Source organism: Lolium rigidum, chromosome 6 (assembly GCF_022539505.1).
Source record: "Lolium rigidum isolate FL_2022 chromosome 6, APGP_CSIRO_Lrig_0.1, whole genome shotgun sequence".
NCBI classification, from domain to species: domain Eukaryota; kingdom Viridiplantae; phylum Streptophyta; class Magnoliopsida; order Poales; family Poaceae; genus Lolium; species Lolium rigidum.
Genome location: NC_061513.1, coordinates 75277013 through 75292828, shown reverse-complemented (window position 1 = coordinate 75292828; position 15816 = coordinate 75277013). Strand labels below are relative to the sequence as shown.

Sequence of the window (15816 nt, the reverse complement as noted above, 5' to 3'; positions counted from 1 at the left end):
TAGCACGCTATAAGCCGTACGGAATGTGTTCCATGGTACATTGGTACCTCTTCTGTTTCCTTTTAGCAAGCTTAATTAGCTTGCTAAAGCGTTTTACAATAGGAAATGGAGGGAGAATCTAATTGTCAATCAGTGTTAGCGACGGTCAGACGAATAGTATGTATCTATTACTCTATTAGGGTGTCCAGCGTCAGTCGACACAAATACGTTTGTGGCTGTGTACGCGATAATAAAAATGCCATAACACAGTGGAGTAAAAAAATTCTTTACAAGTAAAATTATGAATGCAATGTATATAAGTTCAATTCATTTTTTCGATTCACTAACACCACAACAAAAGTACACAACCCCAATTACACAAAAGCACGCACACAGCCGTATGACACCAAGCAGAACAAATTCAGCAGGCAGAACGAGCAAGGATCAGAATTCAGAAACCAATGTACGTAGGCAGACGCAAGAAAGACTATGCAGCGGCGGCAGTGGTGGTCGGGATCACGACTGACGCCAGTGGCGGTGCTTCCTCCGGCAGCATGACGTAGCTGGCGAGGTCCCTGGGCTTGACATTGACGCGGAGCCCGTTCTTCATGAACAGAGTGAGCGACATCTTCTGCTGCACCTGGTGCCCCGGCACGAGCTCCACCGAGTGGCGCAGCAGCACCGCCGACGCGATGGACTTCATCTGCAGGTAGGCGAGGTCCTTGCCGAGGCACGTCCTCGGCCCGCCGTTGAACGCCACGAAGCGGTACGAGTCCTTGACGGGCTCGAAGCGGTTGCCGTCCGCCGACAGCCACCGCTCCGGCTTGAACTCCACGCAGTCCTTCCCCCATATGCTCTCCATCCTCCCCACCGAGTAGATGGAGTAGGTGATCGCCGATCCGGCCGGAACCACGGTGCCGTCGGGAAGCACGTCGTCGGCCACGACGTACTTGGAGTCCTGCGGCACCGACGGGTACAGGCGCAGCGTCTCCGACAATGCCGCCTTTAGGTACACGAGGCGGTCCAGCTCGTCGAAGTCGAGCGGCTCCTCCGCCCACCTCGCCGTGTCGTCGCCGCGAGTCACCTTGAGCACGGAGGCGATCTCGAGGAGCACCTTACGCTCCACGTCCGGCCTCTGCATGACTGTCCAGAAGAACCAGCTGAGCGCCACGGAGGACGTGTCGCGTCCGGCGAGCAGGAAGTTGAGCGCGATCCACTGCAGCACGTCCTCCGGGAACGCCCTGCCGTTGCTGTCGCGCTTCTTCATGAACCGGGACAGCAGGTCGTCCGACGGCGTCGCCTTGCGCGTCGCAATGGTCTCCGTCATGAACTGGTCCACCACCGCGAGGCTCTTGCGGAGGCTCTGCTCGCTGCCGAGGCCAAGAGCCTTCTTGATCCGCCACAGGAAGCTGGGGAACAGAAACCTCTGCATGGTCGCCAAGGTGGCGTCGTCGAACGCGTTGGCGAAGGGGTTCTCCGACAGGTCCCGAGACAACGTCTCGGGATCTTTGCCGAAGGTGAGCCCGCAGATGTTGTCGAAGGTGAGACGCAGGAGGAGGTCCTGAAGGTCGACGCTGGCGGCGGCGTCGCAGTGGTCAGCGAGGATACGCCACAGGCGATCCTTGATGGAGCGGTTGGCCCAGCGCGCCATGGCGTTGCGCAGGGTCCGGGTGGTGAACTCGAGCGCCGCCGTCTTGCGCTGGAGCAGCCACGTCTCGCCGTCGGAGTTGAAGATGCCCTGGCCTAGGAGGTCGTGGAACGCCGCCTGCCAACTGGGGCCCTTTGGGTAGTTGTCGAAGCGCGCGCGCAGAATGTGCTCCAGGTTCCGAGGGTTGCACGTCACCGTCACCAGCCCCTGCCGCCGAGCCAGGAACGGCAGCGGCAGGATGCACGTCTGGTACGTCGCCGCCTCGCCGGTGGCGCGCAGGTTGTCGGCGATCCAGTCGTGGAGACGCGTCCGGTTCATCGCGACGCTCGGGAGGCTGCCGACGAGAGGCCACATCCGTGGGCCGGACAGCCGCCTGGACAGCGCCCAGAACCACACCATGTACGCCGAAGCCAATGCCACGACCGTCGCGGCGACGGCGCCAGGGTGCAAGTCCAACATGCCGGCATCCATTGCCGCCGCCGTGCGTGCTACTTAAAAACCTTGTAACAGTACTTGCTAAGTGGTGTTATAATTAACCAAGGTGGATTTAGGCCTCGTGATAAAGAAAGGGCGGGGTGCTTGGTGAGTTGGGAAATGTGTTTGGCGCCACCGTGTATATATATGATCTGCACACTAGCCGTGTGGAAATGTTTCACCTGGCCATAGTCTTGCAAGGTTTTGAATTCAGGATGGGCAAAAAATTAATGTGTTGCTGTCGTCCATACTTCTTGCCTTGTTGGCCCTTCTTTCTCAACAAGAATTTTTGCTAATGTTGCTCGCTCCAGTGTGCGTGCGTGCGTCTACAGTGAGTAAACTAATCGATTTTGGTGTCTTTGGTGAGGAGTGCAGCAGAAAGCGAGGAGCCGTCGGTGTCGGAGGATGTTCTACTACACAAAATTCAGGTTGTTTGTTGCCAGCAACTGCTCTCATCTTCTCTCGTTTGCGCAAAGTAGAGAAAGGTAGCCCATGGTTTTACCAATCCTTTCCCTAAGTGTTTGAGATACTAGAAGCAAAGGAGGCTATGCAACGAGCTTAGAAGCGACAGTACAGTAGTGGGTGAGAAACATCTCCCCTGCCAACAATCATCCAACCAACTAAACCAGAATCAAACATATTACACGCCTGTGTAGACTAGGGGAAGCGTATGCCCTCCCTCTATCGACGACGACCTCTCTTTGCTCAATCTACATTTCTGCACACTTGTACTCCTTGCCTTATGTAACTTGGTCAATTCAGATGAAAAATGACATGGGAGGGTGAGGGTCCCCATAATTCACTGCCAATTCAAATGACGTTTTAGTGCCATTTTCTCCTTTTATCTAATTAAAAAGGCGGTGCTCCTGCCAGTTGTTTTAATAAATGAAAAGCAGACAAAGATGGCTCTGGTAATTGTTTGTACTAAACAATTTTAGAGAGAAGCCATCATCTCCGATGAAAAGAAATCGACGACCGACTACCATTTTTGATAGGTCTTATGTCAGTTTGGCTCTTTTCGATCCAACAGTGGGTGCGATTGTCGTAAGACATGGCTAGATGACACTCCGTTATTGACAAAGGATTAACTTGTCAATGCCTATGGATTGTAGGCTAGGGTTTAGTTAGAAGTAGAGGGCAAGTAGATCTCGAAGGTTTCAGCCGAAAAGTACTCGACGAATATGAAAACTAGGGTTTGCAGACAATGATTCGATGATCTCCTCGTCCCTCGACTCCCTCTTTATATAGGAGGTGGAGCCGAGGGATTCGTGCTATACAAGATTACAGAGTTCGGGACGGTTTCTAACTCATCCCGCCAGATTACAAATAACACTTCCTATTACAACTCTATCTTTTCCTTAAATACATCTTGGGCTCCCGAATCTTCTTATTCTTCGGGTAATGGGCCTTCAATAAACCCCGGGTACTATATTCGGCAAGCCCATTTGGGATGCCTATGTCAGTAGCCCCCGAGATTTTGCTTGAATCATAGAATCAGGGAAAATCTCCACCGTTTATTTTTACTCGAAAGCTTTAACTTTTTATACTTCTTCTCATAAAATTCTATATTGTACAGGGATATTGGTAGTTGGGGCTAGTTCATCTGACGGATCAGGTACTAGTTAACTGCTCTAGTGGCAATCCGCAAAAACCTACTTCAAAATCACGTCCCTGGACATGATCTCGGGATACTGGTGTAAACTTCGACAGGTGCCGCTTAAGGTCTTACCATTCTGTCGAGTCCCAGTCAAATTTATCGGGTACCTAACGCGTCCGTTAGGATTTTTCTTCGTATCTGTTGATACGGATAAAAGTAGCAGAGCGCAGTCTTCGGCGATGCCACGCCCAACAGAATAGATCTGGGGTCTTACCTTCGCAAATTTGCGGCATTCAGAAATTGATCGCAACTTTGGCGCTCTGAGAATATATTGTCGAGTGCTTTTCCGGCTGTTGGAATGGCACATTTTATCGAGTCAAATATGACTTATATTAATCTCCCGATGGGAGTATATGTAGAGTTAATTATAACTCGAAATATACTCTCTTGCTGTTCTATCTTTCTTTTTTCTTTTTTCATTTTTATATTTCATCGGGCACGCGAACAGCGTTCCCGATGGGAGTAGCCCCGAGGCTACAGCCAAGAACTTGTGCTTGGTTGTAGGCTCAACATTTTAGTCCACCTTGTCGCTATATTGCCAGTATCTCCCGATAATCTTTCTCTTCTTCTTTTTTTTTTTTTTATCTATCGGGTGCGCGAACAGCGCTCCCGATGGGAGTAGCCCCCGAGGCTACAGCCAAGAACTTGTGCTTGGTTGTAGGCTCCCACAATTTCTATATTTGCCATAGTCGAAACTTTACTTTTTTTTCGAAGTAGCCCCCGAGCATTTGGGCAAAAACATGTTCTTGACCAAAGGCTCCCGAAGTATGCAAATACTCATCCTGTCGCCATTCTTCTTTTATTTTTCTTGTCTACATATTTTCCTTTGGCAAATTTTCTTCAACTCTATTAACGGCCGAGTTTTTCCTGCCTTGTGGGTCCATCGTTTCCACCACGTTGACACGTCGTGTAAGTGGGGGACACACGTCCTCCGCTTTTTCTGGCGCACGTACGGTAACGCCTATCTCTGTAGAAATACTTGTTTGCCCTTGTATCTAGAAGATCTATGCTCACCACACGATTTCCTCATCCAACGGCACACTTCTTCACCCAATTCTTATATAAACCTGTCTTCAACCTCCGTTCATCCCCTCGCTTGCGCCGCTCACCTGTTCCTCTTCGCAAAACTTTCCCTGCGCCCAACTCTCTCTGATTTCCCGCACTCGCATACATTGCTCGCCCATTGCCGTTGATGCCACCGCGCGCGCGCTCGACTCGCCACGAGCACTCCGGAATCCAAGATGGCCGCCGAGGATCTTGAGTGGGAGAGATCGAAAATCTCCAACCAAGATACCAACATGCCGAAGAGGCTCGGCCTTATGAAGAAGGAGGATGCCATCCGCTTTCCTAGCGAAGAAAGCTACCCCAATCCTCCAATGGAGTACCGGGTTAGTTTTGTTGACCATCTAATCCGCGGCCTTTCGCCTCCAATCCATGATTTCCTCCGCGGCCTTCTTTTCGTTTATGGGATTCAGCTGCACCAGCTGACCCCCAATTCCATCCTTCATATTTCTATTTTTATCACCCTTTGCGAATGCTTCCTTGGAGTCGCTCCCAATTGGGCTCTTTGGAAGCGCATTTTCTGCCTTCGCCGCAATGGCTCCCACAACGTCACTTATAACATCGGTGGCGTTGTTATCTGTGTTCGCACCGATGTCGACTATTTCGATGTCAAGTTTCCTGATTCTGTCCAAGGATGGCGCAAAAAGTGGCTCTACATTCACGAAGAAAGCGCCAACTCCGTTGAGCACAACATAGTTCCTTTCGACGGAAATGCCAAAATTCAACGTCGCCGTTCTTGGGATGCCGAAGCTTCTGAGGAAGAGAAAAAGGCGACAGAGGCACTCATGTCTCGTATTCGTCGCCTTCAAAACACTCGAGGCAAAGAGCTGTCCGGCGTTCAAATCACCGCCTACTTCCTTAGGATTAGAGTGCAGCCTCTTCGAGCTCGCAAAAATCCCCTTTGGACGTACTCCGGTGAAAATGATGCCAACAGAATCTCCGGTGATCTTTCCACCAAGGACTTCGAGAAGTTACTTCGAAGACTTTCTCGCCTGGGCAAAGACCCAATTCCTTCTTCGAGTCGCGTGGAACCTTACAGCTCCACCAATCCACTCCCCAAGGTATTTTGTCTTCCCGAGTTTTTTATCATGTTCCGCACTTTCTCTTCATCTCATTGTATTGTCAACTCTTCATTTTTCCTTTTGTCATTACTATATATATATATATTTTTTTTTAACAGAACCATCCTGCTATGACTTCCCTTCCTCCTCTTCCTGAGGGTGGAGAAGTCGAAGAAATGGCCATCGTTGCCGAAGACACTCAAGGCTCTTCTGTTCCTGAAAGTGAAGTCGCGGGTTCTCACAAATCTGCGGCTTCGCATGAAAAAGAAGCTGAGTCCGAAGCCGGTGAGTCGACGCAATCCCTTCCTCCTGCTTGTTTCTCCAAAGAACAATAGGAAAAGGAAAAATGCCGAGGATTCTGGCACTTCTAGGGCTGAAGAAGTTGTTCCTTCTCATCCGAAGGCAGCTTATGATCCTTATGTTGAATCCCTCATCAGCTCGTAAGTCGACTTTTATCTCTCCCCCCCTTTTTTTTTTTTTGCACTCGAAATATTTATCTTGTCTTGCTTTTTATACTGTCGATTTTTGTTCAATAGTGATGAGGAAGAAGGAGTACCAGTTACTGACGTGGCTCCTCGGACAAGCACGTCACATACTGTACCTGTTTCAGACACGCTAGTTGAAGGAGATGAAACGTCGCCTCCTCAACAAAACGTCGTCACCACTACTCCACCATCAAGCCCCCTTGCTCCTTCACCAAAAAGGGCAAGGGTTGAAAAGATTGTTGAACCTGCCCCTCAATTAGGCAGTTCGTCGACTCTGCTCTTTGATGATGTAAGCTTGTCGACATCTATATTTTCTTTATTTTTATTTTTTCGCATCTTCACTCTGTTTTTCATGCCGATGTTTCAACTCTGCTCTTTTGATATTTGAACAGCCAATGATCAAAGAGCTTCTTCGCATCGGATCCCAATTTATTGGGTACCGTGAATATGCCGCCAGAGCCGAAGGTAATGACTTTTATACTTGCTGTTTTTCCCTGGTTTTTTACTCCTGCTGCTTGTCGCTATTTTTGATCTTTCTTCTCTCTCTTTTCCTCATCTCAACAGAAAAACTGGCAGAGGCTAACGAACGTGCTGAGACACTTGCTCAAAAACTTGAGCAAAGTGAGACGGCTCGCAAGAAAGCTGAGCTTGCCGCTAGCGAAGCTAGAGCTGAAGCTGATGATGCCAAAGCGAAGGCCGCTAGTGTCGAAGAATTGCAGCAAAGGCTCAAAGGTGCTGAATCTGCCTTACACGAGCAAAAATCTGCACAAGCTGCTCGTGAGCAAGGGATCATCAAGCGTTTGAAGTCGCAAAGTCGACGTACGCTGAGTAATATCCTCAATTTCTTCTATTTTGTTGCATTTCCTGTATCTTGGTTTTCGACTAATGTTTTGTCTCACATGGCAGCCCAAACAGATCAGGATTTTGATCTGGAAAATCCCGTCAATGACCCTCTCCTTGACGCACTCTCTCTTTTGGAATTGCATGGGCGCGAAATTCGTGAAGGCGTGGCCAATGCCAGTGCGGTTTTGTCGGCGTTGTTCCCCTATTTCTTCCCGAAGAAAGAGGAACCTTCGACTTTCCTTGACCTCGCCAAGATTTTCAATACATCGGAGGACCTTGGACTAAAAGTGCGCCAAGAAAATATGAAGGTTGCTGTTGAAAACACTGTCGCGTTGGTTGCTGACAGTGGACAGGCTATTGAATGGATGAAAGTTGGCGACACCGAGCAGATTGAGCAATCAAGATGGCGATCGCTGATGAAGGCAGCCAAGCCCAACACGAAGAAGATCTTGGCCTATCTTGGGATTAAACCAGCGTCGACTCCTAGTGCGTCAAGGCCGGAGGTCTAGTTGCATGCCTCTGTTTTTCTTTTTGCTTCTTTTGCTCTTGTCGCCAAAGTAGTTATTTGGCGACACGTATTTCCTTAGCTCCACTGTAATGCCCTTGTAATTATTCCCAAGAGATTAATGAAGAAATCTATCTTTGCCTGTTATTTGATGTTGTCCTGTTTAAATTTCAGTTGATATTTGATAACTATACTCCAACTTCCACTCCTTCCAATGTTTCGCCTTCTTCCCACGCGAAGAGAACTGTTACTGATGCTGCACCTGTCGATGATACCTTGTCGCGAGAATTGGATGAGCTTCGACAACAACTTCAGTATGCGAAGAAGCAAACACTTGTGATGATGGAGCAATCTCGTAAGTCATCTGAAGCCGAAAAAGTTGCCCTTCAACAAACTCGCGAGGCTGTGGCTGCTAAAGAAATTGCTGCTTCCGAGGCTGAAAAGGCGGTTACTCGAGAAAATTTCATGCTCGAGTTAATGAACGAAGCCAGTGCAGATATGTCGGGTATGTTTGTCTCATCCTGTAATATCTTTCATCTTCATGCTATTGTCTCTTAGAGGTTTTCCTTTCGTTGTTTTGATAGGTGCCTTTATTGATGCTGCTGCCGAGGAAGAGAGGGTGAACGCTAGGACAAACCTCCTAGTTAATCTTTCCTTGGACCATGGTTCTTTGTTTTGGGCTACTCCAGAGAGGACCCGCCAAATTACCAGATTTCAAGATCGCACCTCTCAAACCCGTGATTTTCTTCACTTCTGTACCAAATCCTTATCCATGGTTTACAATTCCATGTTTCCTCGGAATGTCCAACCAAAAACTCTTCCTGAATTGATGGAAAAGTTCAAGGATGCTCGCAGTATCCATGACTTTGTCAAAGCACAACTGGTAGCTGGTGCCAGATTTGCTCTTATCATGCTCCAGATCTGCCACTCGAAGCTTGACCTTACCCAGGTTGTCGAGAAGGTTCACCAAAAGGTAAAACGTCGGAGAGTTGGTGTTGACAGGATTAACACGAAGGTTACGCCGGTAGCCGAAGAAATGATTGAGGACCCGCTTCGGATGGATGCCGACTTTTTTGCCGATGGCCATTATGCCGATTTTCTTGGTGCTGCTCCTGAGGAGGACAGAGTTACTCTTGATGACATACTGAATCAAGACTAGTTATTTTCTTCTTGTAGATATTTTTCCTTTGTAATCCATGACTATATTGTAAAGCAACCATCTAAAGGTATAAAGGTTGCACCCCCATGGAGCATGGAGAGGCTATCCACGCAAGGCACGTTGCACGCACAGGCTGGGCAGTTGTCTCATTTTATTTCCAGCCATTGGGCCAGGTGTCATGCTTTTATTAGCTCAGGTCAAGGAGAAAGAATAATAGGAAGAAGGGGAAAAAGGTCACGACCAGACCATCCAAACCCTAGCCAATCCTCTCCCCGCAGCTTGGCTCGCGATTTCTTCCACCCCTGCTCGCCCCCGCGCGGCCACCACTCCATGAGCTCGGCCCGGCGCCGCCGGTGGAGAGACGAGGCGTGAGCACGCGGGAGAGGCGCCGGCGATGGACCGCAGCACGCGGGAGCAGCGCGCCGGTCGAGCGCGCAGGAGAGGCGCCGGCGATGGACCGCAGTGCCGCGGGAGCAGCGCGCCGGTGGAGCGACGACGTCGAGCGGGAGCGGCGCCGCCCGTGGACACAGCGGCCTATTTCTGCAGCCAATCGTAAGCCTGCTTCTCTCCCCAATCCCTGCCTCCATCTCTCCCCCAATCCACTCCATCTCTTCTCCATTCCTCTCCATCTCTCCCCCAATCCCTTTTCATCCGTTGGTTTTCCCCATGGCTAGAGCAGGGAGATGCAAAGGGAAGCATCCCGCCATCTAAGTATATGCTTATGGGGAGGATGAGTTCAGAACACCAAGATTCCTCCATTCTTTGCTGGCATCGGTCCAAAGACCTAGGTGATTTTTCTCTGCTTTCATTTGTTCATCCCCAGTTCATCCATGTGTTCCCGGTTTAGACAATATGAGGAATTATTCAGCAAGATCTGAATTAATGTTAGTATTGGGAAGATGTTGGTCTTGGTTGTGCAATCTTCTTATTGTTCACCATTGGTTTATGAACATAAGAATACATGAATTAGAGAAGAGGTTGCGGATGCGCTGCGGTTCGTGGTCCAGGACAAGTTCAATTAGGCCTTTCTCTCTTTGTCAATCATATTCTGCATTTGTCTTTTGGTTGCTTATTTGATTTTACCCTCTGTTTTGATGCAGGTGTATTCTAAAGGAAAAGAAGATGAAGCTTAATAGAAGAATGGGTCCATATCTTTAGAGCACATCGCCGCACTCCGCTGGTAATCCGCCCTCAAGGTACGTCGTATTCATTTCCTTGATTTATATCTCTCTTAGTATGTATATACCACCACTGGATCACATTGATTGTGATCATGTTTTTGTTCAGGGTCCTCTCATGATGTAAAACACGTTTTCCCCCCAATCATGAATCCATGGACAGCTGAAGGTTATCTTATCTTTTGCTCTGATTTGTCTCATTCCCTCTCTCTTTCACTTCCCATAATTTCTCATTTTTGTGTGTGTAGATGCTTTTGTATATATGCCTATAATGTGTTTGGTGAAAATCCAATCAGACTGCAGAGGAAGATTATTTTATTTTTATGCTATGCTATCTACTCAATAATTCTTTACTTCTAAAATTTATCTGCAGTCAACTATCATTTAACTATAGAGTATCCAAGTTATGTGCCTAGCTATACGACAGAAAAGATCTAAGATAAGATTCAGTACCATGCTTTAGTGGCATGCAAACTATATAGACATATATTTCAGGACGTTGTATTTCTTTTTAACTAAACAAGAGCACATTGTGATCTTACTGTTTATGGTCACATACATCACAGAAAATTTTCTTTATTTCAAGTTAGTCTCTTGTATTTATGGGTTTTGACCCAAATCTGCCCATGAACTTTGACTGATGTTCATGATTTTTCAGTATTATTTTGTTATACAAAATAGTCAGATTCTCTGATTATGGTTTACTATGAATTGGATTTTATTGGACAGGTCGAGAGAGTCGGTGTTCAACACCCAGATTCCTTTGCTTGTTATGGAGTATGAGCCACCAAGGTTTGTTTCACACGTCATCTCATATCTTACTACATATACTGGATGCTTGGGATGATGTAATACCCTAGAACAAGATACTCACTGTTTAACTGCAGGACCAGACCTTTTAAAACTGTAGAATCATCATTCTGGGTAGTTGATGTGGCCGGCGCTGGCCTTAATTTCTCACGCAGAGCTTGGTAGCTTGATCAGGTATGAACTTTAATCTGGCAATTTTCTAATTTTCTAATTTTCTCACACAATTGTTGGAACTTCCTTTTATATATTGGACAATGTCGTTGGTCTATTGCGTATTTTTATTAGTGAGCAGAATGCAATTCATTACAAGAACACACTTTTGTTTGTACAGTCCATGAAATGTCCATATGAATTGTCTCATTGGTTATGAAAATTGGAGCTACTCTCAAGGCTGGAGATGTTTCTGTTAGCGGGATGGGGAGATTAAAGGTCAAAGGGTGACTGTTGTAGTGACTGGTTTAGGCGATTTTTCTTTATCTTTTCTCTGCTCTCTTGGGTGTCCGACCCTCCAGCTGTGGCCGATTATGGATGTCGGGGCTTTGGTGGTGAGCATCTTGGCTACTGGCTTAGTTAATGGATGCCCCTTCCTATATTAATGCTTGTGCTCATGGTGCTAATTGAGATGACTAGCTTTACTGTTGGTATTTGTCACTAAATTTCTAGAGTTCGTGTGCCTGTAATATTCTTGTGATTTTACTATAGTTCTAAGCCATTTGGATGGTCTCTATGCAGTTCCATTATACTATTACATAAATAGCATCCATGTGTTCAAAGCAATTGTGCATATAGTTGTTGATATGATCTGGATATTCAACAACGGGTGAGAAGCTAATGGAGGATAAATGACCGAAGATCTGTGATGGAACATACAAATAGAGTCTTGTCCAAATAAGAACGATTGAGTAGAAATGTTAAATATGTATATGTCAGTAGTTCACTCCAATAAGCAGCCTCTGATATTGTGAATAAATATTTTGATTTTTTTTATAGCTTAGGTACTTATTTATCTTATTTGCTCCGCTTATTCCAACTTGTTCTTTTTTTCTTGTACAAATTCTTTATTAACTCGGATGTATTCCTTCTATATATTTGTTCAAAGAAGTGACATGACATATGTTGCAGATTCTAGAAGATGAGTTGGTTGTAAATCTTGATCAGTATATGGATTTCTGTAACTCATGCTGCTTGGTTCATGCACCCTTCCCAACAGGAAATGAGAGGTATGGCCTTTCTTTGTATCGTTGAATATGTATGTATTCCCTTATTTGGATGACTATATCTGATTTTGAGTGTTTTCCTGTAGTATATTTATTAGGACAGCTCTAGATATGATTCTATTTGCTGATGACATGTACTCAGTTCACTTCTGAATAGTAGGTGCCACCCTTTGGAAATATGCCAGTTAACAGATCATCGTTTTGATGTCTGCAGCTTTATTCTAAATTGGTTACTCTTACAGCACTGAAGTGCATTCATATTTTCTCCAAGATTCGTTTTCTTGGATAGCCATGGCTCATATTTTCTCATAGTTGGTTCCTCTTTTTACTCATAATAATGTACCCTTCTAGATCATGCAGGATTACTGCATACAGTTTCTAATGTAGTAGATGTATACCACTTTGATGCAGACATGTAATTTGTTTTACCATTCTTCTTGGTACGGTTGATTTTGGACACAAATGAACACAAATCTCATGAAACAGAGAAGCAATTGCATGCACTCAGTGCTAATTAGGTATTTAGTGTGCGACAACTATGTTTTTATTTTCATGTCCTATAACTTCTATTTTTATGCAGTCTTAAAGATTCTTTACAAAGATATATTGAATGGTTTTCTGATGGTGTGAGCAAGACTATTATTGGAAACAAGACATGAATATTAGAGTGAAGGGTTATACAAGATTGGTGTTCCATCAATGGATGTAGTTGGTCATCTATAATTAAAACTGAATGCTATGGTATCACTTCAGGTACACACATTCCTTTTGACTTTGTGAGGATTTGAAGGGTTTCTACTATTTTACATCTCTGTCATTTTTTATTTGGGCACTCCAGTTTTACAGATTCTTTTTTGTATATTCGCACGATACTTTTGGTGCATTTAGAAATATTATGGGTTGGTACTCTTGGCTGGATTGGGTCTAGCTAAACACTGAGAATTCTGGTGCTATATTCCTTTTCAAAAAATAATCCTTTTTTGCCATCTTTCATATATTTAAATTTGGCCAGCTACCCGCTACTTTCTTGGCTCATACAGCTAGAAATGTTCATTTATTTCCCGTTGTCATCTTATGTTCTCTTCTCCTAAGTGGTGATTTTTTTTTACCCTACAGCCGAGCATCAGGTTATATGGTACTGTTTCCAGGAAAGTAAGCAATTGATTTTACCTTGTCCTCATGTGCTTTCATTCTTATTTTGGTCAGCATTACCTCTTTTCTGGTAAGGACCGACCTATTACACTAATATTCTTACTTGTTGTACTTGCATCTAGAGCTACACAATGGTGCTATATGGCAATAGTGAGCTTGAATACCAACAAGATGTGTTGTAGGCTTCTGTTAGTTACTCTTATTATTTATTTATTTTAGCGAATTGTCTGTGTGATATGCCATTGAAAAGTAATATTTTGGATCCTATAAATTAAAATAGTTTTTAGGTAGTTGGTATGATCATGCATAACTGAGTGTTCTCTTGGTTCATGTCTCCAAAATTCTTTCTTTTCATGTCACCTTTATTGTGGGCAGAAAATAGAGTAGTGTGTATCAAATCTGAAATCTGAAACATACTTGTGTTCGATGATGCCCGGTTCTGTCCATAAGCATTGTCGGGTGGAGAATGTTACCCTTAATTGGTGAAAAGATCTATATCTATTTCTCCAATTGTTATCATGTGTTTGATTGTGATTGTAGTTCAATAATTTCAATGGAACTTTAAGCCGGTGGTCTTGATGGCTAAACCAATGGTCTCACTGTGTTCCCTCAGTTTACCTTTTCCCAACATAAAATGCGGGGATTTCCAGGAGGCTTGCTAATTTTGTTGATAACGTGGTGAGTTTCTTCTACTTTCTCAGGAATCGGTTGTGATATATGATTTTGAAGTCTCGTGCAGGTTGTTTTTGTTTTTGTTGAAGGCCACTCTTCTATATTCCATTCTCACTTTTTATTATCAGTTAGCTCAAAACAAAAAAGATTCCATGTGAAATGAGGATAGAACTGAATAACGCTGAACTTCTGAAATACAATACGAGATTTTTTTGGGTATATATTAATTGCTCGAAAAGATGCTATACACACATGCTCTGCCTATTTGTATCTATTTTCTCTAAATAAAATTGTTCATGACCTTTGTATCTTGCCTGGACTGTGAATAAAAGAGTAGTTTATTTTCCGTACATATAATGAGAGTTCTTTGTACCTTTTGTATCAAGTTTCCTTCGCAGCCAGTGCTTTCAGTTAGAAGAGATGTATTCATATTCCAATAACTAGCATATGATCTTCCATTAGTAGCAAGTACGCTTCTAAACAATTGTGTGGCTATTGCCTTTGGTCTTGAGTAGGTGATGGTTCCCGAGGTTTTCCTTGGCTACAACTCATATTGTGTGCCCATCAGCAGTTAGGGTTTGACCGAGTGATCAACCTTAAAGTGTGATGGTTGTTTGATTTTTATTGTGATGTATATACACGATGACATTTCTTTCACTGTTAGTACTTTACAGTCTTGTATGCATCCTCTCATCTTTTATTTTTATCAGTCCACTTGTCCAGTTAACATTTACATGGTAAGATCCTTTAATATATTTTAGACATAGCCAAGATTTTGGTGTCAACTCTACTTGAGAGAATGGGAGAAAGGACGATCTAAAATTGATCTACTGTGCTCCTGTACTTATTAATTTCAGGCAATTAGTTGATCAGACAATGCAAGTAGTACCTGCTGCTAACTGAGTTTAATAGCTTCCTTTGATGTAGGGTTATTGGTGAAGGCTGGTGCAGTAGATTTTCACTTGGTGTCATTTGTTAGTTTGATATGCTTCGTTAGGTGCTCATTTGCAGGCCAAATATTTTTAGTTGAACGAGTCGAGATATTGTGTACAAATCCCGCAGTCTATATCGACGGACAAAATTCATGAATATTTGCTGCCGCATAAGTGTTTTTCCCTCTTATTACTAAGCGCTAGACTGCAGCTATACAAGTTCTTCTCTATTCCTTTTTTGGTCGTTTAATGCTCAATGCTGACTAACAAAACGCTATGTTGATGTCTGAAGCTTTAATGTAAATTGATTACTCTTTCAACACTAAAGTGCATCCTCTATATTTTCTCCGAGGTTCGTTTTCTTGGATAATCATGTCTGTTGCACCAACATGTAACTAAGGGCGACGTCACATCTCAACTGTTTAATGTGCTCTACATTGTTCTGCTGTCAGGGTTACGGAGGAGAGAAATCCACCATATCGCCGGCTTCCTCCAAGTATTTACATCACTGCTGCTACTCATGTGTCTATTGAATGGTGTATCCACCGTCCACTGTCCACATGTAGTTTACTTACTGGTCCTGTTTAGTGCATGACAAGTGACCTCAAGATCTCATTTTAATAGAGGCTGGTAAATTAATTTCTAATTTTATATAGTAAAGTGTATTTGTTTCTACCTTACTTGAGAGCGAGTATCAGTTTTAAATTGGTCTTATTTCCACCATTTGATAGTGATAGCCAGCTCCTAGGGTAGATGCAGAAATGACTCAATGCTAGGTTTAAACGATTCATTCATCTTTGTTTTCTCTAAACGTAACTAACTCTTGGTTTGGCTCATATTTCTCATATTTGGTTCTTTTTTTTTACTCACAATCATGTAGCCTTCTAGAATCTGTAGTAGTTTTGCACACAATTTTCTAATGTAGTTGTTGTGACTTATTGATGCACCCAAAAGTGTCTAGGGACGAATGGACTATTATTTT

The 15816-nt window shown here is 44.4% G+C and overlaps 1 protein-coding gene across 3 annotated transcripts; it reads right to left on the bottom strand.

Moving 5' to 3' along the window:
• Positions 1-466: 466 nt before the first annotated feature.
• Positions 467-11633, bottom strand: LOC124666896 (cytochrome P450 86A1). 3 transcript variants are annotated; one of them, XM_047204229.1, is made up of 2 exons: positions 11617-11633; positions 467-2051 (listed from the first exon to the last, which is right to left on the bottom strand). In XM_047204229.1, exons 1-2 carry the CDS (start codon positions 11619-11621, stop codon positions 467-469), a joined length of 1590 nt encoding a protein of 529 aa, XP_047060185.1. In that variant the 5' UTR covers positions 11622-11633. The 3 variants fall into 3 exon arrangements, with proteins under 3 accessions (XP_047060185.1, XP_047060184.1, XP_047060183.1); XM_047204228.1 differs by lacking the exon at positions 11617-11633 and adding an exon at positions 2328-2350; XM_047204227.1 differs by lacking the exon at positions 11617-11633 and having other exon boundaries at positions 467-2098.
• Positions 11634-15816: the final 4183 nt, after the last annotated feature.